General features: G+C 40.5%; 1 protein-coding gene across 9 annotated transcripts; it reads left to right on the top strand.

Annotated features, from left to right (window-relative positions):
* Positions 1–127: 127 nt before the first annotated feature.
* On the top strand, positions 128–27,531 carry LOC101170883 (immunoglobulin-like domain-containing receptor 2). Of its 9 annotated transcripts, none has more exons than XM_020712860.3 (10): positions 1,915–2,152; positions 8,171–8,500; positions 8,846–8,965; positions 15,902–15,958; positions 17,515–17,661; positions 17,753–17,914; positions 19,029–19,142; positions 24,785–24,980; positions 25,062–25,725; positions 26,957–27,531. In XM_020712860.3, exons 1-10 carry the CDS (start codon positions 2,113–2,115, stop codon positions 27,011–27,013), a joined length of 1,887 nt encoding a protein of 628 aa, XP_020568519.1. In that variant the 5' UTR covers positions 1,915–2,112; the 3' UTR covers positions 27,014–27,531. The 9 variants fall into 9 exon arrangements, with proteins under 9 accessions (XP_020568521.1, XP_078796294.1, XP_078796297.1 ...); XM_020712861.3 differs by having other exon boundaries at positions 27,064–27,531; XM_078940167.1 differs by lacking the exon at positions 1,915–2,152 and adding an exon at positions 2,212–2,290.
* Positions 27,532–27,641: the final 110 nt, after the last annotated feature.

Genomic DNA, 27,641 nt, shown 5'->3' on the forward strand with positions numbered 1-27,641 from the left:
AACAACTGTAAAGCTTTAGCAAACCCAAATGTTCTTCAAAGGGTCCTTAGTATGACCTATCTTTCCTCTTATTATTTTCATTTGAGTTTTTTAAATATATTTTTTATATTTTCTATAGAACTTAATAACTATAGAACTTGTCTTTGACAAATGGAAGCCAAAACATCTTAGTGTCTTGATAAAAAGGAGTGTTGATTTGTTGATAATAGAGGTATGCATGGGCTCCTAACGACACATTATTGTAAACATTATAGAGTTGAACATGGCTATAGTAGAATCTATTAGTTTCAGTTAAACAGCTGGATGTCAAAACACAGATGATTTGAAAAAATTCACGAAAAAATAATGGAATATAGTTTCAGAGAAGATCCACATCTGATCATGGTGGGAGAAATTAATTGATGGCTGCAGTTAACTACAAAGACTGCATATTTTCCATATTTTCTGCACATAGGGACTGGCCACTGAATTATAAGGCGCACTGTCAATGAATGGTCTATGTTATCATATGTAAGGTGAATGGAACTATAAACTGCATTTAGCCAGACAAAAAGGGTCAGAGCAATCCGACGGATTTAAATAACTGTATTCACAATTACTCCAACTTATTTGCAATGCGCTACTCGTTAGCCACATTTTTTAGAAGTGTTAGCATATTTACAATACCTGTAACTCCCAACCTTGTTTGCAAAATGTTTTAAAAAAGACTGATACTGCTAAAAAAAACTTTACTGTGACTATGCTAACTCCCAACCTTGTTAGTAACACGTTAACAACAACATGCAGTCCAAAAGTGCTATATGTTAGCTACGTTAGCCTTGTCGGCAGCTTGTAAAAAAAAAAAAAGACTGACAATTTGATAGAGCACCAAGTCAATCAGTTAGCAAAACCAGAATTAATCCATATTTAAACTGCTCTGCATTACAAAGCGCATTATTAAGTGGATTATAAGGAGTTTTTGTAACAAAACAAAAAAAAAAGAAAAAAAGAAGGCTTTTACATGCGCCTTATAGTGCGGAAAATACAGCTTGGTCAACTAATTCAACAATTCTCTAATTGTTCATAGTTTTTTATTAAACAATTAAGTAATTGCCACTAACTTTACACACAGTAGTGGCTGTGGTGCAGCGGCAGGGTAGTTGAACTTGGAATATTGTGGGTTCTATTCCCGCAATATTCCACACTTCATGTGTTGAAGTGTCCTTGGGCAAGACACTGAACCCCACCTTGCCTGGTGGAAGGTTGGCGCCTGTGAGTAGCAGAACTGCCACCAGTGTGTGAATGGGTGAATGTGTTTGTGACTGTAAAGCGCTTTGGGCCTTTAAGGAAGGTAGAAAAGTGCTATACAAGTTTACGCCATCATTTACCATTTTAGCGGGTGATCTTGGAGTCTTACATTTTAATTCGCATTTTTTAAGAACCTAAATTGATGTTTAACTTCGTTTTAAGTTTTTTTTTTATTCTCGAATTTTAGCAGTAAACGCTGAATTCAGCTAAAAATATGTGGGCCGCGGAGTCAATTTGAAGAACGTTTAGCTCACCTGTCACCTGTGAAGGCAGCTCAACTCCTCTAAAGCTGACCAGCCATTAAACTGGGTCACGTGATTGCGATTACGTCAGCCCATAGTCTTTAATCATGCCGTTATGTAGAATACTAATAAATAATTAAATATTAAATGCCGTTCAGTTCCGTGCTAATGGACTACAATTCATGAAAATTAATCACTAAATTGCTGTTAAATGTGTTGTGTTCTTTGACAATTGTCCTTAATTTTATGTAAAAAAAAAGTTTTAATATAACGCTTAATAATTTTTTAGAGTAAAAAAGTGTGGTGAAATTCTTGTTTATGTTTTTAAATAAACCAAACAAACAAAAAAAAACGTTTTGTTTTTGTTTTCGTTAACACCAGCGTTACAACCCGGTTAATTAATCCCACGGCAGAGGGCTCGGCCAGACTCTCCCCCGTCCGTCCGTGCCGCTGCTAGACTCACCTCTCTGTGAAGTGGTTCAGTCCCGTTAGAAGCAGCAGCCGGAGGCAGCAGGTTCCTCGCGAGCCACGACATGAAAACCCCACCGATGAACCGCGATTCGCTCTAATAACGGACCGTATCATGACGTTTTACCGGGCGGCCACTTTCCTCACAGCACTGGGTGAGTTTGATTTGATCCACGCAGATTTTTGAGAGGTGTTCGCCCACTTCCTCCACACAGCAACAGGTTGTTGAGCGCATAAGTTCAGCTCACCCTGGGGCTGCGGGATGTTGAGGACGCCGCTAGCAGCTTGGTTTGGTCTCTAAATTTTGTGATAAATAGTATTATATATTTTTTAATATTTGTAGCACATTTGTTTGTCTATGTTTGTGATTTGCGTAACGTTTCTTGGGTAAAATCCCAGTAATGTTTACAGGCATTACGTTTTAGGACCGCTTTAAGCTAGCCAAAGTGGGGGGGAAAACTTAGTTTAAGGGACGAAAAACCAAAAACGATCATTTGGGTTAATAAACAACTTTTTAATTGCTTAAACATTAATTTTTAAGAGAAAGGAGCATAGAAAACACGTAAAACCACCTTAAATGATAGTTGACTTACATTTATAAAAACAGACTGTATTTAGACTTGATTTGTTTGATCGAAATAATGAGTCAATGTGAAGGAATGCGCCTTAGAAAAGGCGGAAATGAGGCGGCTTTTGGGAGGAAAAGTCTGTTCAGGAAACGGGCTGCGACTATCAGCGGGCAGACAGAGCAGTGACCTGGAGGAACCCCCTCTGTTTGTCAGGGTTTATCTTATCCTGAAAAGACACCTGCAGGCCCGCAGCCCGGTCATTAGCCTTCAGTGAGTCTCGGTAAACAGCAGTTAACAGGTCCATGGTGGATCTCCTCAGGAGCCAGCACCTACAGGAGGGTCTGGAATGAAATAACGGTTTGATTTAAATCTCTTGTATTTAATTGGTCTGTTCGCATTCAGCTGAAAGGATCTCTGCTCTCTGATTGGTCGAAAGGCTGTGACCTTTTTCCCCTTCTTCTCTTGTGGGACAGGGGGAGGAGGGCGGGGGGTCTTAACAATGGTCTGCTCCTTAAAAAAAATCAAACAAAGGGAAGACCACTGCACCCCAGGGATAAAAATAGGAGCTCAGTCACCTCTTCCTGTTTGTCTGAGATGTAAACACTTTGCAGCTAAAGCATGTTTGATAAAGATCTGATTCTATTTGAATCACTGGACTAGTTAAAATTTAGAAGAATTCTTAAAAAATGACCAATATGATCTTTTTTTCTTCTTTAATTTTTTGTGGTTAGTGCACCCACTGCACAAATATTGATTCAAATCCCAGCTGGGTCCTTCCTGTGCAAAGTTTCCATGTTCTTCCTATTCATGTGTCGGTTTTCTCTGGGCTCTCCGGCTTTCTCCCACAGTCCTGAAACATGCTTCATAGGTTGATCGGTGTCTCTAAATTGCCCCTAGGTGTGCATGTGAGTCTGTGTGGCCCTGCAACAGACAGTTTCCAAACCTGTTCAGGGTCCACCCTGCCTTTACCCAACAGGAGCTGGGTTGGCGTCACCAGCCCTGTGACTGTAAAAGGGATTCAGCAGGTTCTGAAGATGGACAGTCAAATAGCTAAACAAATAGTTATTTATATTGTTTAAGCAATCACAACATAAAGTTTAGAATTAACCTCTATATTACAAACAAGAAGCAAGCCTGCACAACAAATCACAAATTTATCGTCATTCCATTATGAGCTTGTGCGATACGTGTATTGCACATGTGCTGTAAACTGCAATACCTTCAGGTATTTAATGGATCAAATAGTCCCTTACACATTTGACCAATTGAATGGACCCCCTCATGTTGTTGACCAATCGAATTGAGCCCTTTTTATCTTAGATGCCCGCCTCCTATGTAACCAGGGATCATTTTTAATAAAAAAAACAGAACCAAAAAAACTGTCCAGGGTGGATCCCGCCTTCGCCCATTACTGCCCAGGTTAGACTCCGGCAGCCCTGTGACCCAGAAAGAGACAGAGAAAAATGAATGAAAAAAACTGTTGCCGTGAAATGGAAATTATGTATTAGTTGTATTTTGTTTTGTTATTTGTTCATGTATCGCAAGTTATACCATCATCGCAATATTGATCACTAACATCACATGTTTTGGTCTTATCGCGCAGCCCTAACAAAAAAAAAACGACAAAATTTATCAACTTCAGCATATGAAGAAAGCAAGTTTGATCCTTTTTCTGTTGTAAAAATGCACCTTGGGACACCATTTGCAATGAAAACATTAAATATTTGCTTTTGAAACACTTTTTTTTTTTGCTTTAAATAAAATTTTTGCATTTGCAACACAAATATTTTCACATGCGTTGTGTCTCATCTCACGTTTTCCCTAACTTTGATTTTGCGTTCGGTTTAGCGTGACATGTCTGCCATCAAACAGCCTGCTGATTGGTCTAGATTCTAATCAAATCGCCATATTTATCAAGCATGGTGTCTGTTACCACCTTGATGGTGTCTTTTTACCCTGCTCTTTGGAGAAAATTTTATTTTTAATCATTTGAAAAGTAATGTGTATTTTCTTCCTTTGATTTTCAGCATTGATTGATGTAGCTACATGGAGCGGTGTCTATGTAATGTTGAGATATCTGGCTTATTTATTTTGAAGAGCTCTACAAAAACATCCATTATCACATCTCCTTTTTGGGGTTTATGAAATCATCCGGATTCTTCCCGTTCTCTGAGCTTCTTTCCCGCTGCTGTGTCTGAAAGATGGCCACTTCCGCTGTGTTTCCGTCTCTCTCTGACTGAGTTTGAAGGCCTGCTGTCCCGCGCTAACCTCACAACAACTGTTGTACTGTTGTAATACAACTGTTGTATTATAGCGTATTATAAAAATACTGTAGCAAATTCTGGAAAAAAATTATGGCAAATTGAGAATATTTTTAACGTGAATTCTGAAAATATAACAATGTTTGACAATATAGTGAAGGTGACAAAGTTGACCACACCCACAAATAAACATGCAGCAGGCCACCCATGGACTCCGCTGCTTTGTGCCTAATATTATTGTCATCAGATTGACTCACAAACAGAATTAAAAAACTGTTCATACTGGTCAATATTTAAAACTTCCCCAGCGTTTGGCTCTGTAATATTTGTGAGCAAACTAAGAAGGAAAAACAAAACAGACTGGCGATATCGTGATGAGCACATGAACAAAAGCATCATATCTGTGACACGGACACTTTGTGATTTTTCAACTTTTACTTGCAGCTCATCTTATTTCATTATTGAGCAGATGAGGTTAGAGCCCAGCCGGTTTGGAGTTTTTTGCTGTTGTAATTCTCAAAAAAAATTAGAACGGAAGAGATTTCAACGGAGACCACCTGGTTGTTTTTTTTAAACATTTTTATAAAGAAAATTGATTCATGGATAATGTTTTCAAAGTAAAGTCTTTCTAAGTAGAGATCAGTATCATACGTATCAAATAGGCCTGCACAAAAAATGGCAAATTTATCGTTAACACAATATCAAGCTGTGCAATACACATAACGGATAAGTTGGCGTGTGATAAATGGTAACCTTAAATGTGCTAAAACAATCATATGGCAGCTTGAAGTATTTACTGAACCAAATCAATCCCTTTATGCATTTGACCAATATGATGGACCCCTTTGTTGTTAGGGGTGAAATTCTTCAGTGAAATGGAAAAGATCTTTTTGGTTGTTTGAATATTTGTTCATGTATCGCAAGTTATATCGACATCGCAATATTGATCACTAAAATCGCAAATCCCAAGTTTTTCTCAGCACTATTATCAAATAATGGATTGTTTTAAACTCACCCCTGTAGTTTTTAGGTCTTATAGGTAATCAGATTACTTCATCTACATTTCTTATTAGAACAAATTTGAGGTTCAGGGAAAACAAACAGCAAGGCAAACAGAATTTCACAAAAGAGTTAAATTGTAAATAAATTTAATATTTTTCAGAAAGTAATCACGAGGTCCTGTTTGAAGAATTGCTGTGTGTTGGCACAGCAGGAGTAGCAGTTTTAGAGTGAGTTTGTGTGAAACTGTTTATTTTGGTTCCCACAGCGCGTTGGGATTAAGACATCTTTAAATCTGACAGTTCTGCAGAACCTTTCTTCACTAGAGAGAACAGTGTTGGAAGAGTTTCTGCTGGAGAGTTTGCAGAAATCTAGATGTTTGTCTCCCCACTCCTAAAAAGTTGAAAGCATCTACAGCCCCGTTTGGTCAGATCCAAAGGGAATCCGAATAATTGTGGATATTAGATAAGAGTGTTAAATGCAGGGTGTGTGCTGCTCTCTCCGGTCCTGAGAAGAAGCAGGTCCGTTGCCTTGCTCATTTCCTGTCGTCAGGGAATGTTTCGGAGAAGTTCCTGCCCCACCTAGAGCTGAGATGGTTAACAGAAATTACCCATGAGTGTACAAACTCCTGTATCTCATGCCTGTGTGATGACAACCCCCCCCCTGCCTCCCTGCAGGCCTCCCCAGCCCCCCACACATGCTGGAATTTAACCTCCGACCTCTGCGCTGAGCGGCAGCGATGCTCCCACACACCTTCTCCTTGTTCCTGCCTGAGCCCCAGAAATATACAATACAAACCTGGTATAATCTTTACTGATAAATCTTTAATTTCTAGCATTTTTTCCATTTATAGCACCTTCTGTTTTGAAACTTTCATGACCCTGAAGTTCTCATAAATATATAGACAGCACAAAATTAGTCACCAACAATAAAACGAAAACCTTCTACAAGTTGGAATCTTCCAGAAGAAGCTGTTAACAATGATGTGTTGTTATTGGCAGGCTGTATTTTGTCCTTGACATGTGTGTGGGAGGCTGTTTGTGTTCGTTTCTGATACCATAACAAATGTTTTTTTTATGGGAATTGTAGTTTAACGGAGGCTCTACTGGAATTGATTAAAAAAAACTGAAATGTTTCTGGTACATTCAAGACTTTTGCATGCAAGATAAAGTTGGGATGAGCCAAAATGCGGATAAATCTTTTCAAGAGCACACTGCAAAAATTTACTTCTCAAATACTTTTTAAAAAAAGGATTACAAGATGTCATTAATTTCATATTCAAGATTGTATTCATTTGAAATTCACCTCTGAATTGTGGGCGAGCCTGTAGTGCGGAGTGAGCCAGCGCTCATTTACCCCCATGCCTTTGTTTGCACTCTCTCCCACTAGCTTACAGCCCCTTACAACCTCAACCAAACATTAGCACTGCAACAAAAGTGATGAGCAATACAGGAGCTATCCATAGGAGCTACAGTTTGGATCCAGATTCCAGCTCAGATGAGGACAACAAAGACGTACATGGATCTATTTGTCTACAAGTGGATGCATCAGAATGGAGCGGAGCAGGGACCTTGTGGCCCCCGATTGTAGTTTCTGTGTACCAACTACAAGCTTTAACAAACAGTATTTTTTATTGTCTGCTCCTAATTCACCACAATTTAGAAATACTCAGAAATGCAATTTTGTGCTTAATTTTCTTCTTTTTCTTCTAATTTTCTTTAATTTCCTCCATCATTGGATAAATGCTCCAAGAACATGTTAAAAACACCAAAAACACAAGTTTTCTTGTATTGACATTGATAGACTTAGTCATTTTGTGTTATATCCTGATGAGGTCAATGTTTGTGTTTTAATGTGGGTAAGACTGACTAAAGAATAGACTGTTAAAGACCATGTAAGCATGTTAGATTGGCTGCTATTGTAACTAAACCAAGTTTCTCATAATAACGGGCCTGTTTGTGCTGCATCAGTTGTTCTCAAACTGACCTACATGCAGTATCAGCACATTCTGCTAAAGTTTCCATGCACAACTTTGACCAAGGTTTGAGTAATTGTTGTTTATTTTGAAAGGCACCAACATAAATAACTGTGATAGAAAGTATAAGAAGTAGTAACAACAGGGACAGTCTCAGTTACTTCTAACTCTAGTAGCTCAGAGGGAAAAACTACAGATAGTAGTAGTTTTTAAAGGTAGTTAACATTTGGTTGTCCTCTTTCTTTTAAAGCTGAGGGGGTTCAATTATTATCTGCTTTATGTGCAAAACATTTGATAAGTGAAAGAAGGTAAACAAAGCCTCTGTTCCCACACTCTCTCTGTGTGTTTGTCTGGATGTGTGTGTGTCAGTCTTTGTCTGCGACGGTGTGCATGTCACAGTGCCGGAGAAGCAGCAGTTGGCAATGCTATTCCAGGCCGTGGTCCTCCCCTGTCACTACCAAACCTCGTCCAGGCAGACTCCTGTGGTGCAGTGGTGGTACAAGTCGTACTGCCGGGATCGCACGCGAGACTCCTTCACCCTGCCGGAGACTCTGGGCAGGACGGCCTCTGAGCTGGGAGCCACAGCTCACCTGGAGTGCTCCGACAACAGCCGCACAGTTCGGGTGGTGGCCTCGCTGCTGGGAGCCTCCTTGACCCTGGCCGAGCACTACAAAGGCAGAGACATCTCCATCATAAACAGTAATTGTTTGGTTTTAGCCTTTTTTATCAAAACGCGTGGCGTCAGGAGTGACTGCTGCTGTTTTAGCACCACACATGCTTTTTAAATACAACTCTATTGTTTTCATTTGCCAGTATTGTAAGAACCACAGTCACATGACAGAGCCCCCACCACCACCACCACCTCCTCCTTTGTTCACATGTGAACCTTTGATAAGTTAATCCTTATCAGAGTCATGCACAGGTTCCTCCTAAAAGAAATGCCTAATAAAAAGATTTACAGACGCTGTAGTTTTCCTGCTTTGTCATTCTCCTGACTTTAATGGAAAACACATCAATCCAAGTGTGCTTTGTGCTCCTGTGCAGAGGCTGACCTCCGTATCGGGGAGCTGCGGTGGGGGGACAGCGGGGTGTACTTCTGTAAAGTTATTATTGCCGATGATCTGGAGGGAAAGAACGAAGCACAGCTGGAGCTGTTGGTTCTGGGTAAGGCCACATCTGAATTCCTCTAAACTCCAAACAACATCTTCGTGTTTCTGCACTTGCATTAGGTTCTGTGAAGCCTCGCACATATATTAACGGTTGCAATTTACAAAAGGAGTCTCCGTCGCTTTGCATTCCCAAATGTCTACATGGCAGCTTCCATGGAAACAGCCAAAGTACTATTTCCCTCTCCACATAGAGCTGATCCTCCATGACAGACCCTATTGTTAGGCAGTTGTGCACTTCAGGGATGCACTTGGCTGGATGGGTAAGCCTTGAATCATTCAGGCTCTCCAGCAGGGCCCTGAAGGACTGCAGTGAATTCAAAATGTCTTCTGTGGAGGGTTGGTGTGCATTAGAGTTCTTTATTTTCCATGTTTGTTTGTTTTTTGGTAAATGAATGTACAAGTCCTCCACAGAAACGCAGTGGCTGCTTTACTACTGAAGGTCTGAGGGTTTTCATCAGGAAAACAAAATCTTAACCAGTCAGAACATGTGAAAGGAAGTTTCATGGGACTCAATTTAAAAAGAAACGAGTAACCAGGAAGATTCAAGCAAAGCTTTTTGCACAAAAACAATCAGAGTCACGGTGTTTTTCTTCCTTCAAGTCAGGAGAAGATCCCCACCCCACTGCTCTAATCTAATTACAAGCAGCTCACGGGAGAGTGTGGGTTTTCAACTGAGAGGATAAGAAGACTGTTGGGCTTTTCAGTATAAACATGTAAGCTTTTCTCAAAGGCAGCTGAAAGTAAGGAATTAAGAGGTGTGTAAAACTGCTGCACCTTCAGATTTCCTGTAAGCTTTGAAGATGTGTAGTACGATATGAAGAAAACTCGCGATTTGCAAAAGTAGTGATCAATATTGCGATGACAATATAACTTGCGATACATGAAAAAATAGCTCAATAACCAAAAACACAATTTCCATTTCACTGCTACAGTTTAATTTAAATAAAAGTCAACATAACTAAAATTATACTCCAAATGACCCTCGTCTATATAGGAGGCGAACATCTGACAACAAAGGCCTCCATCTGATTGGTCAAATGCATAAAGGAATTTATTTGAGTCGTTGAATAATTCAAGTTGCCATAAGATTGTTATTGTTTCTTTTGCGATCTGCATACTGCTAGATATTGCGACGACGATAAATTTGTGATTCATTGTGCCGGCCTAATGTGCAGCAAACTCCAAAACAAAATGTTTTGGATGTAAGTTTCGAGAAATTTTTCTTACTTTTTTTCTTTGAAACAGTATTTAGACCAAATCCACAGTAATGCATCTCAGTGATTATCATCAATTTGAGTTTTTTTAACAGAGTTTTAGGAAAACTATGTGCCCCAAAATGCCAACTGCATGACCATACTTTTAGAGTTGTATTTAAGGTAAGCTCTGAAGTTGTCATAATTTGTGACTTTTGTGTTTTTCCCCATGTTGGATGGATAATGTTGAACAATAATTGCTTTGAAAAGCGAATAATGTCTCAAAATGACACAGATCTTGATTATCTACTGAAAGGCAAAGCCAGGAGTCCTTGTAACTTTCAATAAAAAAGAACAAAAATAACACTCAAAAGGCACGGCAGCTCCCATAATGCATAGAGCCAACAGGGACCAAGGCGTGACGGGAGCATGCATGCATTATATACAATACAATTCCACCCAAATGGCTCCAACAGTCCTAATGTGGACACATCAATGCAGTTTGACTCAACTAGATCCATATTTACTGAACTGCTAAAATCTGAAATGCATTCTGATGTTCAGTGTTAGTACCTCCTTGGTGTTAAACACAGAATCTAAAGCCTCGGTCACATCGGCGTTGTGACGGAGTTTGCATTTCTTTTTAGTCTTCATTGACTAAAGAAAGCAAACGTGTTTCCCGGTTTTCGTACTGGAGAGGAGGGCGTGTGGTAGAAGACTGACGACACAAAGTGTGGTGACATCCCTTTTTCAGTCCAGAGGAAAAGTAAATGAAGTCATCATTAAATCCTGTTAAAAGGAAGCTGTTTCACCTAAAAACATAAAAATATTTAACACTGAATATTTGGATTTGTTTGAGTAAAACAGTGTGATTGTGTTTAAATTCAATTTTCCAAAATCGCCATACTGGAGCCTGTCAATTTTTCACTGAATGCTTTGGTTACTTTGCTTAAAGGACGTGCCTTTCTTCCCATTATACACAGTTAGAGCTGTGACGGTGTGGGATTTTTGATCACCGCGGTGATGCGGTTATCGTCACATTAGTGTTAGGTATAATTATTTGCTTTAAAGGGCCTATATCATCCTATTCTTAAGCCTTTCCAAGTAAACTGTCTCCATATATATGGAAATGTATTACTTTTGGCACACTCTTCGAGGCCGACAGGTTGGCATGCACTGTTTTTGTGATGAACCGGAGAAGTCGCGCGACACAAGAAATCCACAAATACGGGAACCCGAAGATATTGAAACGCGAAAAAGCGAGGGAAGACTGTTCTGTCATATAGGTAAACACAAAATGATCCCTCTGATGGCCTGAAGCCCTTACAGCTGAAAGGTTCTCAAAGTGTGTCTGAACTGTTTGTATTTAACCAAATCATAGTCTGTTATTTTTTGACCATCTTTCTTATGACATCCAGCAACCAAAGAAGAAATGACCGTAACTTCTATTAGTTTCTATTTAACTGTGTAAGATTTCCTACCTCTGTAGTGGCAGACTTGTATTACACTGCAGAGACACTTATCTTATAGGTCAAGAAATGTCTGTGTAGATTATCAGCCCTTCAGGTCTTATTATCACAGGGTTCTTCAGACTTTAAAAGTTCATTTAGAAGTCGTTCCTCTCCTCATATCAGCAGCTCTTTCAGACTTCAAACATCTTCTATAAAATACAATTGACATGAAGAACACAGTCCCCTAAATACCAAGATTCTTTTTTCATTTGACTAAATGTCAACTTGATTTTATTTTTACTTGTTTTTAAAAGCTTTTCTGGTATCAAGATCTTGTCTGTTTGGCGGGGTGCTCCATCACTAAATGTTTTACAACACAAACAGGAGATAAGGCTAGATTAATCAAGAAAGAATTCAGAAGTTATCAGGCCAGGAGGACGAGCATCGCTGCTGTTATTTCTTCATGTCTCAGGCGTTTTAAAAATTGGCATTTTAAAAGCACCATTTGTAAAAGGATCCTGCCTAGAAATGTGGACTTATGCCAGGTATGAACAGAACCAATGGGATCTGTTTTAAAGTTTGGAGATAACTAAACAGCGTCAGACGTGAGGCAAAAGCCAAGAAGGAAAATGTACCTTCGTTTGAAGACTGATAGCAAAATGAAACGGAGAGAACAAATCCTAAATAAAAAAACACAAACAAACTCTAAATGTTAAAGTAAACAGTAACATACAAACTGGAGAGCTTTACATAGTGAAATCCGCTTTATTTCTGAGCTTGAAAAATTAGACACTTGGTGTGGAAGAAAAGTTCAGGAAAATAAAAACTAAATGTAAATGATCTATGGGCAATACAACATCAAACCAGTTAGCAGAGAAGCATGTTGTTTGTTTTTCTACAGTTTTTTTTTAAAGCTGTTGAGCACTAAAACACAATAAAGTTGGCCTTGAAAAGTGACAAATACACATAGTTTTATTTGTTTGAGTGTTTAGATAAAAACAGCCATGACTGAAAAAAACCAAGAGAGTCTCTGAAATCTCAAAATGTTCAAATAATGTCAAAGTACCCCGCCTAATCACTGGTTTGATGCTATTCATAGGCTTTCTTGCTCTCTTGCTTATCAGCTTTTAATATTTGGCAGAATTTTGAACAGTTTGGATCATTTTGTCTTTCACACTCACTCCCTTCATTGCTCACTCCTCAGGAGTCTGTGTACTCCCTCTGTCACTGCTGCAAAGCTGCAGGCTTTTCTCAGGTTACACAGTCTTATGGAGATGAATCACTCCTCTCAAACTCTTAAAGAGCTTAGTCAGCACTGTGCCCAAATGACAGTAGTGTTTAACTTCTTCATCAAGTCTTTACATAATCACAATGTTTCCAGACTCATAATAAGCACTTGGAAATCAAATGAACAGTTTCATTTGGTATCTCAGCCTTTTTATGCTACATTTCTGTTCATGCCTTCAACACATCTGAACTTTTTATGCTGCATATAAAACACAAAGACCTGTTGTCTCAAACCTGTGTGACGTACACTTAAGAGCTGATGTAGAATAATGCTGTCGTCGAAGTCCCAGTTTTCAAACCCCCATCTCTGCCCTCATCCGTAGTTGTTTGTGAAGTGCGAAGCTTTTTCAAACTGCATTGTTTTTCTCCTGCTCCTGATTCATCCTGATTTGTATAAAGAAATAGAAATGTTTTTATTTTAATTTCCTTTATTTATGTCGTCCACTGTGAGAGAAATGCTACAAGAACATGTTAAAAACACAATTTTCACTATTTTGAGTGAGGTGGCTGTGATGAAGGGGTAGAACCATTGACTGTAAAAACAAAGGACGAATGAAGGTGTGAAGTCAGCAGTCAGAGCTCTGTCTCCCCCTCTGGTCACCAGTGGGAACTGTCTCCAGAGTTCTGAATGCACTTCATCTCCCAGCAACCCCAGCGCACAGTTTCTGGATGCCACACACCTGACTTTCATTTGCAATCACTCACAGTATACTTAAACACTGCACTGAGCCTCACTCAGTGCAAAAAAATATTGTTTGTGCCACTCTGGCTACGGTCACACTGCAGGGCTTGATGCTCAATTCTGATTTTTTGAAAAAAATTATTTTTTTTGCAAGGCTGTTCACATTTCCAATTAAATGCAAACTTTTGTGATCTCCTGTGTGAATGTGAAATGACCCAGAAGTGACCCGCATGCGCAGAAGAGTACTCAACGGCGAACGACGTCACTCATTTGCGGAAGTAGCTAACGTTAACAATGGATGTCAACAACAGTGTTGTCAACAGTGGAGCTCTTTTTGTTGTATTACTTTTATTCTCACAAAGGAGCCAGCACAATTACAATCTTCTCATTTTGAGAAGGCATTGGAGCCAGGATCGTCTGTACCCACTGTTGTGGAATGGGGATGTGAATGTGCTGGGGTCGTGCGTGTGTCCCCCCCGCTTCTGACCACGGTCAGAAAGGGGGGAAAAAAAGTCATGGCGGGAAAGGTTCAACACCACGCTTGGCCATTTTGCTAGAAATATTTTCAAAACTGCCCGGTTGAGTTTGGCCTGAATAGAGCTGTCACCCCAAATATGAATCCAATCGGTGACCTCGCTACCATTCCACTGACTGGTCTCAGCAGCATCGTCCGCCATGGTTTATGTTCTCGTTCCCGTCCACTTCAACGCAGAATAATGACGTTTGTAGCGTATCAATGACGTACGGGTCGTATACATGTGGCCTGGCTGTTCAGACGGAGGTCGCATTTCAAAAGATCGGATACGTATCGGATTCAGGACCACATACCCAAGTAGCCTGGGTCGCATTTGAAAAGATCGGATCTGTGTTGTTCAGACTGTCATAAAAATATCAGATACAGGTCGCATAGGGGAAAAGATCGGAATAGGGTCTTTTCAGCCTGCAGTGTGAACGTAGCCTTTGTCTTCATTACTGTTACATCTGGACCTGATCTCCTGATTTCCTGACCATGTTTTGTCTCTGACTTTGGTTGCCTGCTACCTGCCCTGAATCTCGCTAGGATTCTGACTACTCTTGTTGTTTCTCTGATGCTCCCATACTCGTTTTATGACCCCTGCCTGCCTGACCCTGATTTAGCTTTGTGGACTTTTGGCTGCGCTAGTAAAACCCAATTGGAACCAGCCGTCTGGCTGTTCTTGTGACAAAATCACCTGTAGAAAGTGCCTTAACTCCAGCTCTCGCGAAATCAGGCTGAATCCTTCATTATTACTTCCTGCTATGTATCTATGTCAATGGCGAGGGTAGTTGCGCCCGTATCAGGAGGCAATGGCAAGCTTGCTTCTTCCCACTCCTTTTCAAGCAATAAATCAAGCTTTACATGACTTTAGTAAATGATCACTATATTTAATTAAGAAAATGTGATTTAAGTGTCGTCTTTGTCTGTTTAATTTTCTGTTTTATTTTATCTATGCACTTCATCATTTCTGTAATGAGTTTGATAAATCTGTCTACATTCTTTATTGCTTTGACTACAATGCTTGAAATCAATCAATGGTACTTAATTTTTGGGAAAACACGAGGAAGGAGAGTTTGAGCTGTCCGTTGTTTTTACAGCCAATGGGTAGAACGGTCGACCTCTGATCAGAATATCGCAGGTTTGGTTCCCACCTTCCCTGCACGTGTTGAAGTGTCCTTGGTCAAGACACTGAAGCCCATAATGCGCCTAGTGGTTGTAGATTGGCACCAGTGTTAGGCAGCAGAACCATCATCAGTGTGTGATTGTGTGTGTGCATGGGTGAATGGAACTGTGGCTTGAAAGCGCTTTGGGCCATTTTAAAAACAGTGTCTGACTTAGAATGGTTATTCTGACAAATCGAATGACTAATAGCTGTTTATTTCTCTAAAGAAGTCGATGGGATTTTAGCTTCTTGGAACTTCCTGTTTGAAACGCGAGGGGGAGGGGTCAGTCAGACCAGTTCTCCTATACAGTCAATGGTTTGCACTTTTTATTCTGTAAAGTACAAATGTACAAACAGTGCTTTATAAATAAAGTTTATTTTAATTTGACACTAATGTAATTCCAACCTCCTCTGACTCATCTGTTAATTTAATTTGTCTTAAATCTTTTTCTTTTTCTGTACTGACCTGCTTCGTATGCTCAGGCCGTTTGTGTCAAACCTTAACTCTTGAAATCCTCTAGTAGTGCATGACAATTATTCTTTAATGCAGACACCAGATTTCAATGCACACCTCGCCTTTTGGATCCTGCTTTCTGCTTCCTCTGCCGGCCTTCACCTGTGCTCTCCATTTCTCTGCAGGCCGGACAGGTGAGCAGCATGATCTACTGCCTGAGTTTGATGTGGAGATTATGCCAGGTATGGCCCCTTCTGCTGCACCTTCTTTTTCTCTGCCTGGCATTTTATTCTGCCTTTTTACTAATGCAATCAGAGGTCTTTATAACCAACAGAGTCATTCTGAACTTCTCTCTGACTATCTTTACTCATTCTCTTCCAGTATTTGTCAAATCAGATCATGGTTTAGTGCAGCCTTTGCTTCTTGCTGCACAATGACGGAATCTGCTGTTTGTGTGTGAGAAAGGTTTTTTTTTATGGAAAAGACTCAGAAAGAGCTTTAGGGATCCTTCATTTTTTAACTAGCGTGTCTCGTAGATTATTATCACATGCTGAGGACACACAAAGGGAAGGGCAATCATGTAAATTCATTAAAGAAAAAAACTCAAAAAGATGCAAAAAGCCTCAAAAGCAAAGGAAAAAGAACCAATAGACACAAACTGAGTGCAGAACCAAAATACACACGAATACACACCACCTGTGGCTTTAAAAAAGCCTACAGTATATTGTTTTTGCTAGGATTATTTCTTATCTCCTGCAACAGTTCTAAGCTTCAAAGACAAGATTGTTTCCCCAATTCTTCTGTCTTACTCCGCCTTTGAGCGAAAATGTTACCTCCGCCACATACTAAAAAAAATCACCAACATTTACACACACCTTGTACCAGGGGAAAATTATTTTTGGGCGTAGTGAATGAAAAAATGTTGCGAACAAAGAAAACAAAAAACGTCGATTTTAAAGTTTGTGCAAATTTGACTGGCGTTAGTGTAGCAAGCTCGCAAAAGTGGCGTTTTCCTCTTGCGTGCATACTTAATACGGGAATATTGTGAACATTGAACGCACGTATCCCTGTCTCAAGCTGATCGAAACAATATAACATACAAAATTACTGTATTAGGAATGTGGGTGTGGTTAACAAAACTCTGTTGCCAAGGAAATCCAAAGATTGACTTTCTTTTAAAAATGATATCTACCTGTTAGTCACCTCCAGGCGACAAAGAAATAAAATGGTTGCTTTGAAGATACAGTATAACCAACAGAGAAGCTGCTATTTTGAAAAATGGAGCTCTGACTAGGGTAGCACAGGCAGAGGGGGAGAGCCGCTCAGCCAATGAGGGTGGGCCAACTGGTGAGGGTGGGGGCAAGTACTGCCCAAAGGTTGTACAGCACAGTTCGTGGCTTGATTTATTACTGTATCTTAATTGCAGATGGAGAACAGAGCATTTTCTATTACATTCATTCTCTTGTCCATCTTATTAATGTACTCAACAAGTCAAAATTTCAGATTTGGAGGCACCGAGTCAATAGCATTATACAGGCTAAATGTTTAGCTGGTGTAATGAGAAGTGGGAGGGAGGCTTGGAACTGTTGATGGTTTAAAATCTGACAATGTGTGCATCCATCTGAAGTCATCAGTTATTTTTTTATTGTGAGTTGATCTTTGCTATATTTGGCATGCTTCATTTCTAAAGGGTCGGGAAAACATTGTAAACTTCTGCTTTTGCTGACCTCACATTGCTTCATCTTGTTTTTAGTGCTTTTATCGTCGTATTTTAATGGTTTTGTCTTTTTGCTTCCAGAGTGGGCGTTTGTGGGGTGTGTATCCCTGGGCAGTGTCTTGGTCCTGCTCTTGTTGGGGATCTGTTGGTGCCAGTGTTGTCCTCACTCGTGCTGCTGCTATGTGCGCTGCTGCTGCTGTCCTGACACCTGCTGCTGTCCCAAACACTGTGAGTAACAAAAAGGATCAATCTTTGTCTTTAACTGCATGCAGTTTCTCCTCTCTGTGGGTTTTTTTTAATGTGTTTTTTGTTTTTGCAGTGTATGAAGCAGGAAAGATGGCAAAGAGTAGAAATCCTCCTCAAGTTCCTTTGTTTCCTTACTATATTCCTGGTGTTCCTGCTGTGGTTTCTGTGGCACCTTCATCTCACCTGGACCCCAAGATCTCCTCAGTACCATCAATGGAGAATAACTTAGCTGGAGGTAAGTGTCAGTAGAACTTTGAATGGATGACCGGGGATGTTGCATCTAAAGAACATTCACTCTGACAAACCGGAAATCTTTGACCGCGACGCCATCCGTGACATTCTGTATCGGCTAAATATTGGCTTTACACAGATATGTAACCCATTACTTACATGAAATGTTCCATATCAGCACAAAGCTGCTTTTCTTCACTTCACAATCTACTGGAATTACGTTCATTGCGTAAACGGTTGAAGAGCTACTGTGGTCGAAAGAACGTCAACACTCGAGCTAAAGCTCAGGTAAAGAGTTTATCTGTCTTCAGGTAGTGATGTTTCTCAAGAAACATCACTACCTGAAGTAGAAATACAAAAAATACTGCTGCCAAACTTTACCTACTCAACTAATTCATCCCAACTGAACCGCTGCTGCTGAGGATGTCAACCTTAGTCAGCATCCAAAATGGTTTTTTTATTATTACCAGTAGTAATTTTTTTAGGGTCATAATTCATTGTTGTCTGCCTCAGACGTGCAGCTGTTTATTCACCCCTAGAAATGTTAGTGTGCTGTTTAGACACATCCAGAAAAAAGGTTGAAAACTCTTATTTTACCCATATGTATATGTTTCTCACCAAATCTTAATTTCAATTTTAGCCAAAGACTCAAAAAGTGAAAATGCTGTTTTGTATGCCGTTAAAACGGATAGGGGGTGACAGAGTTGAAGATATTTTCTGTCCCAATAGTTGTGCTCATACCAGTATGGGCATCAAAGTGAGACCTTTTCTAAATTTTTTGCAATTGCAGCCTTTTTGAAATCACCTTATGGTAATCATTTTTATTCAAATCCATGGTTCTTTGTATCTTTGGCACTAAGTTTCTACAGGACTTGATCAAAACTTAAAAACATTTTACACAAATGCCAGTGCTTAGCGTTCTGTATCTTCATTTCCTGAAGGATGGAAAGGTTGGTGGAACAGTATTTCTATGCGCTCCTGCAGCGCTGCATCTGTTTGTCCTGCCATGCATGTTTGTCCATTAACATCTGATGAAAGTTGCGTTATTGTGTGTGTGTGTCTCTGCATGGTCCTGTCCTCGTGTGTCGCTGTGTGTGTGTGTGTGTCCACATCTGCAGTGCGCAGTGGTTACAGACTGACATCCAAACCCGAGCAGAACTCAATGAGAGTTCTGTACGACATAGAGAAGGAGCTGGCTCAGTTCCCCTCCAGTACCGTGGCTGCTCTCAAACGTAAGCCTGCACAGATTAGGCCAGCCTCTGTGTGGCAGAGAGTGTCTGTGTCCTTTTTGTGTGCCAACAGTTCATTTCTACTAGATAACTTGGTCATATGTACATGTTTGTTAGCTTTTTCGTATAAGTAGAACATGAGCACACCTTTACACAAATACATTATTTATATGCATACAGGAAAGATACATTCTTGACATATACAGTATGTATGTGCATATGAGCTGCTCTGTGTTTGTATTGTGTGCAATTCATTGTTCATCCTCCAACTTTTGATCCCCTTTTTTCTACTGTTAATCCCCCATCTCTAACAACCCAACAAGAAATGTATGCAAAGATATTTAATATCAATCAAATTTGGGCTCAAATACAAAGGGGGTTTATACAAATATGCACCTCATGTGACCAAAGATACATAACACGCTATTGTAAAAGTAACAACTGTTTATTGCAAGAGGCCTTCAGCTCTTGTGTTTGGTCAGCTGCTGGACAGGACAAGTTTAAAAAAAAGGGAAATTTTGGACCACAGGTACCATGGGCAGTCGTGGTGCAGAGATAGAGTGATTGACCTCTGCCTGTCCTGCTTGCTCCATTCTTAGGCATCCACTTTTATTGCTCCGGTTGGTTATAGCTTTTTGTGTATGGGGGAATGGGACTGTGACTAAGAAGTGTTTTGGGCCTTCTAAGAAGGTAGTAAAGTGCTATATAAGTATACACCATTTACCATTCAAAGAAATCAATTGGTGACAAAACAGTTTGACTTTCAGGATTCTTCAAAGGTTGGAACAAAGCTGCTTTCTTTTAATTTATTCAGAACAGTACGCTGATAAATCTTTAGAGGTAATGCTTATGTTCCATCTTTGTCTGATCAAAACAAATGTCTGAACTGTTGAGATACAAAGCTTTTATCTGATCTACAGTATGTCAATTGTCAAAATTTGCCATGTGGGGTTTGGAGGCATTTCTCTAAATGACAAACTTAAGGCTTTTTGGGGGATTTATGTGTGCCAGAAAAACAAAAAAACAAGGAAAGAAAAGGCTAGTGTTCTGTTAAAAATCCACTCCAAGTAAAATGGTGTTTTGGATTTTCTTGTGGCATTTATCTCATGATATAAAGAAAATTCCTCCTAAAATTGCATTTTTTAAGTATTTCTTTATTCAAATAATTTTGAATCAGGAGCAGATGACAAAGTACAATTTAAAAGCTCATTTGTGATGTAGAAAATACCCTGGGTGGACCACATGTCCCCTGCTCTGCTCCATTCTGATGCGTCCACTTGTATTCGACTAGATCCAAGTCGAATGTTTTGTAGGCTTGATAGCTTTTGTTTTTCTAGTCTGAACTGGAATCTGTATCTAAACTGTACGGCTGGCTAGCTCCAATATTGATCACCATTTTTGTTGCACCGGTAATATTAGCTTGAGGCTGTAAGCTAGCAGGAGAGAATGTAAACAGAGAGCTCTCAGTAGCAGGGTAAGGACAGGCAGGGTTACTCCACACCAACAGTCCCGCCCACAACCCAGAATTGTATTAATAATGAGCTCTGCAGAAACTATGTCCTACAAAACAACACAGGTTTGTTATTTTTGGCAAAAAGGGCATAATCATAATTAAGAGCACGGGGAACACACTGAAAAGAAATCAGAACTTTGCGACATTTACAAGGAAGTTGTGGTTTGTTTCTTCAGAGTGACCATAATTACTCAGGTGGCTTATGGGTAAATGTTGGTTTGCTCGTCCTGATGTCAGACCATTTACTGCTCAGAGAAACAAAACATGTCAGAGTCTGCAGGGTCAAGATAGCATTTGAAAGACAAAGCACAGAACAAAGACGGCAAAAAGAAGACAGCGGTTTGCCAAATCCTGTGTCACGGTGCGGGGTGGCTCGAGAGCCGGTAGGACCCAGATGCAGAGGCGGAGGCGCAAGGGGGTTTAATGGCCAACAAACAAAAGCGCTGCAGAGCAGGATGACAAAACAAAAACTCACTGTGGCGTGGCTTGAAACATGGAACATGAACACCATGACAACTAGTTACAGCTAATGGACCAGCACAGGAGGAAGGCAGAGACAAGACTTAAATACAGACAGGGCAGACAAGACACAGGTGAACACGATCAGGGCAGATGGGGACCAAAGGAAGTAAAACTCAAGAAACAAGACAAGACAGGAAACCTTTCAAAATAAAACAGGAAACAGAACCAAACAAGACAGAACAAGAACTAAAATGAAAAACAAGACACAACAAACTCAAACCATGACATCCTGTCTCAGCTCTGGTGACAGAAGGACCACTGTGTCTGCTGATTACAAACCCTTAAATACTCACAAAACCAAACAACACAAACAAGGTTTTGCTAAAATTGTGTCACACAACAAGAGTATGAGAGACTCTAAAAAGAACTAGTCTAATTCTAAAAAGGTTTGAGAAAGAAAGGAAGTTTAGTGGTGAAAGACCAGAACTTTACCTGAATCAAATGAATTACAAGCACAATAAAAGGATTGTGTGTAACATCCTGTACTGATCTGAGGCACCAGTGAATTCATGCATTTATTAATATGAGAATAGAGTTGGATAAATCCCTGGACAAGTTTAATTTTCCCCAAAAAGTTCTATTTGAAATTTGTTTGACATTTTTAACCCCCTAAAAATGTGGAACAAAAATAATTCAATGTTTTTGTAACTGGTATTTAGCTTCTATGTCAGCACTATTCATGGTTAGTCAGAGACTTTTAGAGATATTTAACAATAAACCAGGAAGACACAAAAAAAACTATTATTGCATGATTGAACATCACATTGTTTTTTTGTTACAGCATAAATAGTGTTGATGATTTGAACCATCTCTCCTGCGTTGTTTGTGGGATTGGACACGTGTGTCCATTAAGGGTGTGTATTGCAAAGAGTCTGGCGATACATATATATTGATATGTATCCCGATATTTTAACGGAACATATTTTCTTTCTTTCTTTTAAATTAAGACTTTGAAAAAACTCTACCTGAATTTCAATGTCTTCCATTGTAATAAAATGGTCAAATTCTATTAAGTTAATGATCACAATGTTAAGCACTGCAACTGTTTCTCATACATAAGTTGCTTTTACCCAAACAAATTTGTAGTGCTTTTATTTTGGTAACTTAAAATATAGAAAGGGAACAGTCAACATTGTCTGATTTCCACAAAAAAATATTATTCAGTCTAAGAAAAAACAAAGAATGAATGTGCCTTAACCAATACGTTTCTATTGGGGAATAAAATGATGTTTATTTTTAACATTGCTTAATGTAGCTTCTCCAGTACTTTTAAACGGTTCAGGAGCCTGAACGGTGCTTCAAAAATAAAAAACAAGGGGGGGCACTAATTCTTTCCAGGAACAATAAAGTGTGATGATGCAGCAGCATGACAGAATGAAAGAAAGTTGCTTTAATGTGGCAAAGATTTTTACATATCAGTCTGTGCTGCCCCGCTGCAGCCAGGCTTTCCCACACCTGGAAGTAAACTAGTAACGCTGATCGCCACAATGTCGGCCTTTTTTCAGAGCGTTATACACATCAGTCTGATCCATCAGGTCACTAAACTAGAATCTATTCCTGGAAGGTTCTGCAGAACTTTGGCCCGCTTTGCCGATAGCATTTTAGCCGATGCCAAGCCGTAGAGCCCCCCCCCCACTCCGGGGTCCCTCTGTGTGTGGTGTGTATTTGCAGTGTGTGTGCTGCCAACATGCAGTGTGTGTGTGTCTAAAGTGGAAGTTAAAATTGTGGGGCGGACCAGTGACAGATGAGCACCGATGTTTCGGGGAATTTCTAATGAACTAATGCCGCTCTGCAGAAGTTAGGTCCTTGTAAATGACACAGCTTTTGTAATTTAGGCTAAAAACAGCATCATTATATATAAAAGATCCCTGGGAGCCCTTTTACTATAGATCAAAGGGTGATCGGAGTGGAACTTTAAGGATTCATGCTTCACTGAAAAGACCGGTAGCCAACCCAAGATCCCTTTAAGTTTTAGAGTCTGTTCAAAAGTATTATTTTTTTCTGATACATGACAATCTTTTACTGTATGGGAGATGTAGTGTTTGTTCACTTTACTGCTTGATCTTGATTTGCTGAAATTGTAGTTCTTACATTCTGAAGTTTTGATACCAACTGGTTTCTGGTCAGATTTGCTTTAACATTTGTTGTTTGCATATCGCCTCATCATTTGCATATCAAAGTCCCTGTAACGCCACAAGTAGGTCAACCTTTTTTTAGTCTCTAGCTGTGAGCGCATTATCACGCCGATGACTTCCATAAATTACCTCCACCTTTTTGAAGAAACTTTCTTTTGTTTGAAAGAGAACTTCCGATTTGTAATGTTAAATAGAACCAGGAACACCGAAGGAAACGGTTTAACAGTGAGAGCACAGGTCTGTGTCCTAAAAATATCCTCAGCTTTAGTTTATATCTGCTCCCCTAAAGTTGACCTAAGCAGAACAACCTTGACCTACATTGATCAAAGAAACTCCCACACGCTAAAAGTTGTTTTTGTTTGAAAATGGATCAAAAATGTTGATTTTCAAAATTAAATCTAATTAAATCAAAGTAAGATCAAGTGTTTACCCAAAAGGTGTAAAAGAATCTTTAAAGTCTCACTAAATGTAACGTGTTAGAAACTTTTTGTGATCATGTGGGGTTTGACTTTAAGCGAGTTGTCCCCGATATCGGTCTGTGGGACAGTTGGTACCGGGCCGCAAAGCAAAAACTATGACCTACATTTTTTCTGTTTAATTCATAATCTGTTTCTCAGGTATGAATTTAGAAAACTACTGCATTCTTGCACCACTAACGATGATTTTTGACTTTCAAAACTGGCAGAGTTAAGAAAAAAAAAAAACTTGGCGCTTGGAAAGTTTCTTTTTACATAAAAGAGTCAATGAGGAAACAGAAAAAAAGTCTTTGACTTCAAAGAAAAAATGAATCTGCAGACAAAAACCAGGAGACTTTACTCCAAATACGGCTTTATTGCAACAGTTGTTCCTACAGACCAAAATAATAAAGCATAATATTCAGTATTAGTATAAGTTAATAAAGCTAATAAAGTTGTTCAAGCTGTAGATTCATGTTTATTATTATCTGATTTTTCAGCTTCCACTTTGACAGTTTTGGGTTAAAATCTAGATCACATCTTAATGGTTCCTACGTAAAATCCAGAAAACAAGTAAAGTTTAAAGCAGACATTTTACAGAGAAGGAAGTTAACTTACCCCTCAAAAGTTAAGGGAAGCTAAAAAATAAAAATCCGACACCCACTCCAGCCTCGTACGGGCCGGTACACAAAAATAATGTCTGACAGGTTGGGTTACTAATAGTTTCAAGCAGTTTTTTCAGAAAATGGAAGCTAAAAGATATTAAACACAAACGTCAGCTCCATATTCTCTGACGTTAAACTGGTCCTTGGCCTGAAAAAGGCTTAAGACCGCTGGTTTAAAGGACAAACTGGAGACATTGGAATGTGAAAATGTCTGTCTTTCTGTGTAAAATCTGCCCTTATTTCTGCATACATGAGGAGCAGCTGAATCCTGCTGATTGATTACAGGAAAGGTGGAAACTCAAAGCATAAAAGCTGGACGGTATGATTAAACTGCAATCATGTGTCCCCCCAACAGCCAGCAGCTTGTCTGAGCTGAGCTCCCTTCATGATGGAGGAATCCCAGATTTCAGACAAACCTACCAGACGGTCCAGATGAAGGCGCTGCCGCCCATCGACGACCACGATGACCAGCTGCGGGCCTCTCCGCCTCCGCAGAGCCGACGGCCCTGGAGAGACAAGGTCAACCACTCAGATGATGAGCTGGACCGCAGGTAAACTGCTGCACGGGTTTCGTCCGTAGGGTCCCCTTCTCCATCCTTCCATGCCTGATGTGTTTGTCTTCTCTGCTGCAGGTGGAACCCGCGGTCCGAACACCTGCAGAGGAAGACTCTGGGCAGAAGGGGGCGCACTGGCTCCCTGGATGAGCTGGAAGAATTTGCTCGGTCTTACAACTCTCGAGGACGCCGACCTGAAGCCCCAGAGCGGCCGTACAGGCGGGACTACAGCCCTCACAGGCGCTTCTACCCGGATGAAGAAGACAGGTGGGGGCGCCACAGCCCCTCGCCCCCACAGAGGAGAAGGGGAACTTGGGACAGTGACCGCCTGACCAAACCGTCACAGAGCAGAAGCTATGATGATGACTTTCTGAACAGCGTGCTGGAGAAAAAGGCCAGAGCCCGGGGAGGGGAGCGGGGCGCAGCGAGGGGGGACGAGGACAGCGACACCCCCTCCAAAGGCAGCTCCAGAGGAAAGGGCAGCAACAGCTACTACAGCCGGTCCCCTAGCAACCGTCCGGACGAGGAGGACCATTTGCCTCCGTACTCTGAGATAGAGTTTGAGCGGTACCGCAGGGCGGACCAGACCACAGAGCGGTACCGAACCCAAGATCCCCCAAGATCAGAGAGATACAGGACTGTTGAGCCCCCCACACGGACCGTCTCTCACATGCGCCCCCACCAAGGCATGACCCAAACATTGCAGGGGGGCAGGGACGAGCGCGACAGACAGCGAAACCTGGTGAGTTACCTGTAGAGGATCAGAGACGTTCTTCTCCTTCTTCTGATCCAGAAGGGAACGTCTGGATTCTCTAAGAAAACACGAATGAAAGGCTCCAACTTTCAACAAACCCGCAACACGAATTCAAGATTTAAGTCTCACTCCCATCATCTTTTGATCAACTGTCAAAGCTTTCCCTGTAGTCTTTTAATTATGATTATCCCGTTTTTCAGCCAAAAATCCAAAAACCTGTCTCCTATTCTAAGACAGTTTCTGGAGTTTCAGGAGTTCGTTAGAAATTCACCTCTAAGTTGTGGGCGGGACTGTTGGCGAAGAGCCCCCCCCCCCCCCCCCCCCCCCACTGCTGAGAGCAAGGAGCTTGTGGCCCGCCCAGCGTATCTTCTACGTCACGAAAACGCTCGTTTTCAAACAAGCAAGTTCAAAACCCTTCTTATAGGAGCGGGTCTTTAAATCAATACTGCAAATCCAACACAATGTCTTAAAAACATCAAAAATATGCAGATGTGGACAGAAGGAGATTGGAAATGACCAAAAATGTTTGTAAAAATGAGGAAAAGCAGCAACAAAGAGGTGAAACATGAGCATAAAGAAATGGTAGATAGCTTCAAAAAGTGCAACTAAATATGTTTAAGATGGAAATAAATTAGTCAAACACTGTGACTGACATTATAATACAAAACCCCTCCAATAAAACCAAAGAAAAATACTAAATACCACAAAACTGGAAACAAGCACAAACACTGGAATAAAATCAGACATTTGATGATATACCATACTGGGTGCCTCAGGCTTTGGGTGGTGGGGAGGAGATGCTTGTCACTCTTTTATTCCCAGTGACCCACCAGACTCTCTGTCCCACTGACCCACTTCTAGACACACTGTCCTCTGTCTGTTCGGCCAGAATCCTCTCATTTGTCAGCATGGTTTGTTCCTGTGTTACATGGGAACAACATCTACACATGACTCCAACTAAAGAACAGAGTCAAAGGCATCTTCCCAAAGCTACCTCTGATCTGCTCCTGGTGTTAAAAAAAATGTTTACAGTTTGTTCTGCTGCCCCCAAGTGGACAGGGAAGGTAATTCAGGCAGAACATTTTAATTTTTCATTTCAGAAAATGTAAGAAGAAAAAATGGATGATTTTTTTAAAAATATCATTCCAACACTGAATCATTTCTTGTCACATGACTAGTTGACTTTTTATTTGATTTTCATCTTTTTTTTGCATTCCAGCTCCATCCACACGTTTACTGGCTTAGCCCACAAAACAGCAGCTGCATGAAGCGCTGACTCTGCATGAGCATCTCTAACCTGTGGCTCTCGCTGTATTTCCCTAACAGACTTCTGCACTGAGCAGGGACTCCCTCATTGTGTGACAAGGCCTCCCCGCCTCCCCGCCCACCTGCCCCACCCTCACTCTTCCCTCCTCTGTCACTGTCATCATCCTGCAGCAACACAGCAGAGGCTCAGAGACACTCCCAGTCTGACATGAAGATAAACTTCTCTGCATTCATTCCTATTTATCCATTCTTGTGAACCTGTGGATGAAACAATTTCTTAAATCTGGTCTTAATTGTTTGTGTGTTCCGTGAATAAGCAGTGCCAATGTGTTTGTTTTTGTTTACACAACACTGTGTGGTGGCTCTGAGCAGCCTCCAGTCTTCATACTTCCAGTGCCCTGCAGCTCAGGTTTTTTGTACATTTTGCATGTAATTGTTCATTTTCTGATTGTGTACAAGTACTGCACTGATTTGTACTTCAAGTGCGCTGCTGAGACAAATTTCAATAAAAATACCTGGTTTGACTCAGTTTTTCTGGCTTTACACCATCACTTGATCCCAAATGTATTCACAAACACTGGTTTGTTTTTGGGCTTTAAAGCCACTGGCATTAGGAGTCTCTGAGAGACATTATGTTC

The sequence above is a fragment of the Oryzias latipes genome, chromosome 21 (genome assembly GCF_053564925.1).
Source record: "Oryzias latipes strain Hd-rR chromosome 21, Olatipes_Hd-rR_3.1".
NCBI classification, from domain to species: domain Eukaryota; kingdom Metazoa; phylum Chordata; class Actinopteri; order Beloniformes; family Adrianichthyidae; genus Oryzias; species Oryzias latipes.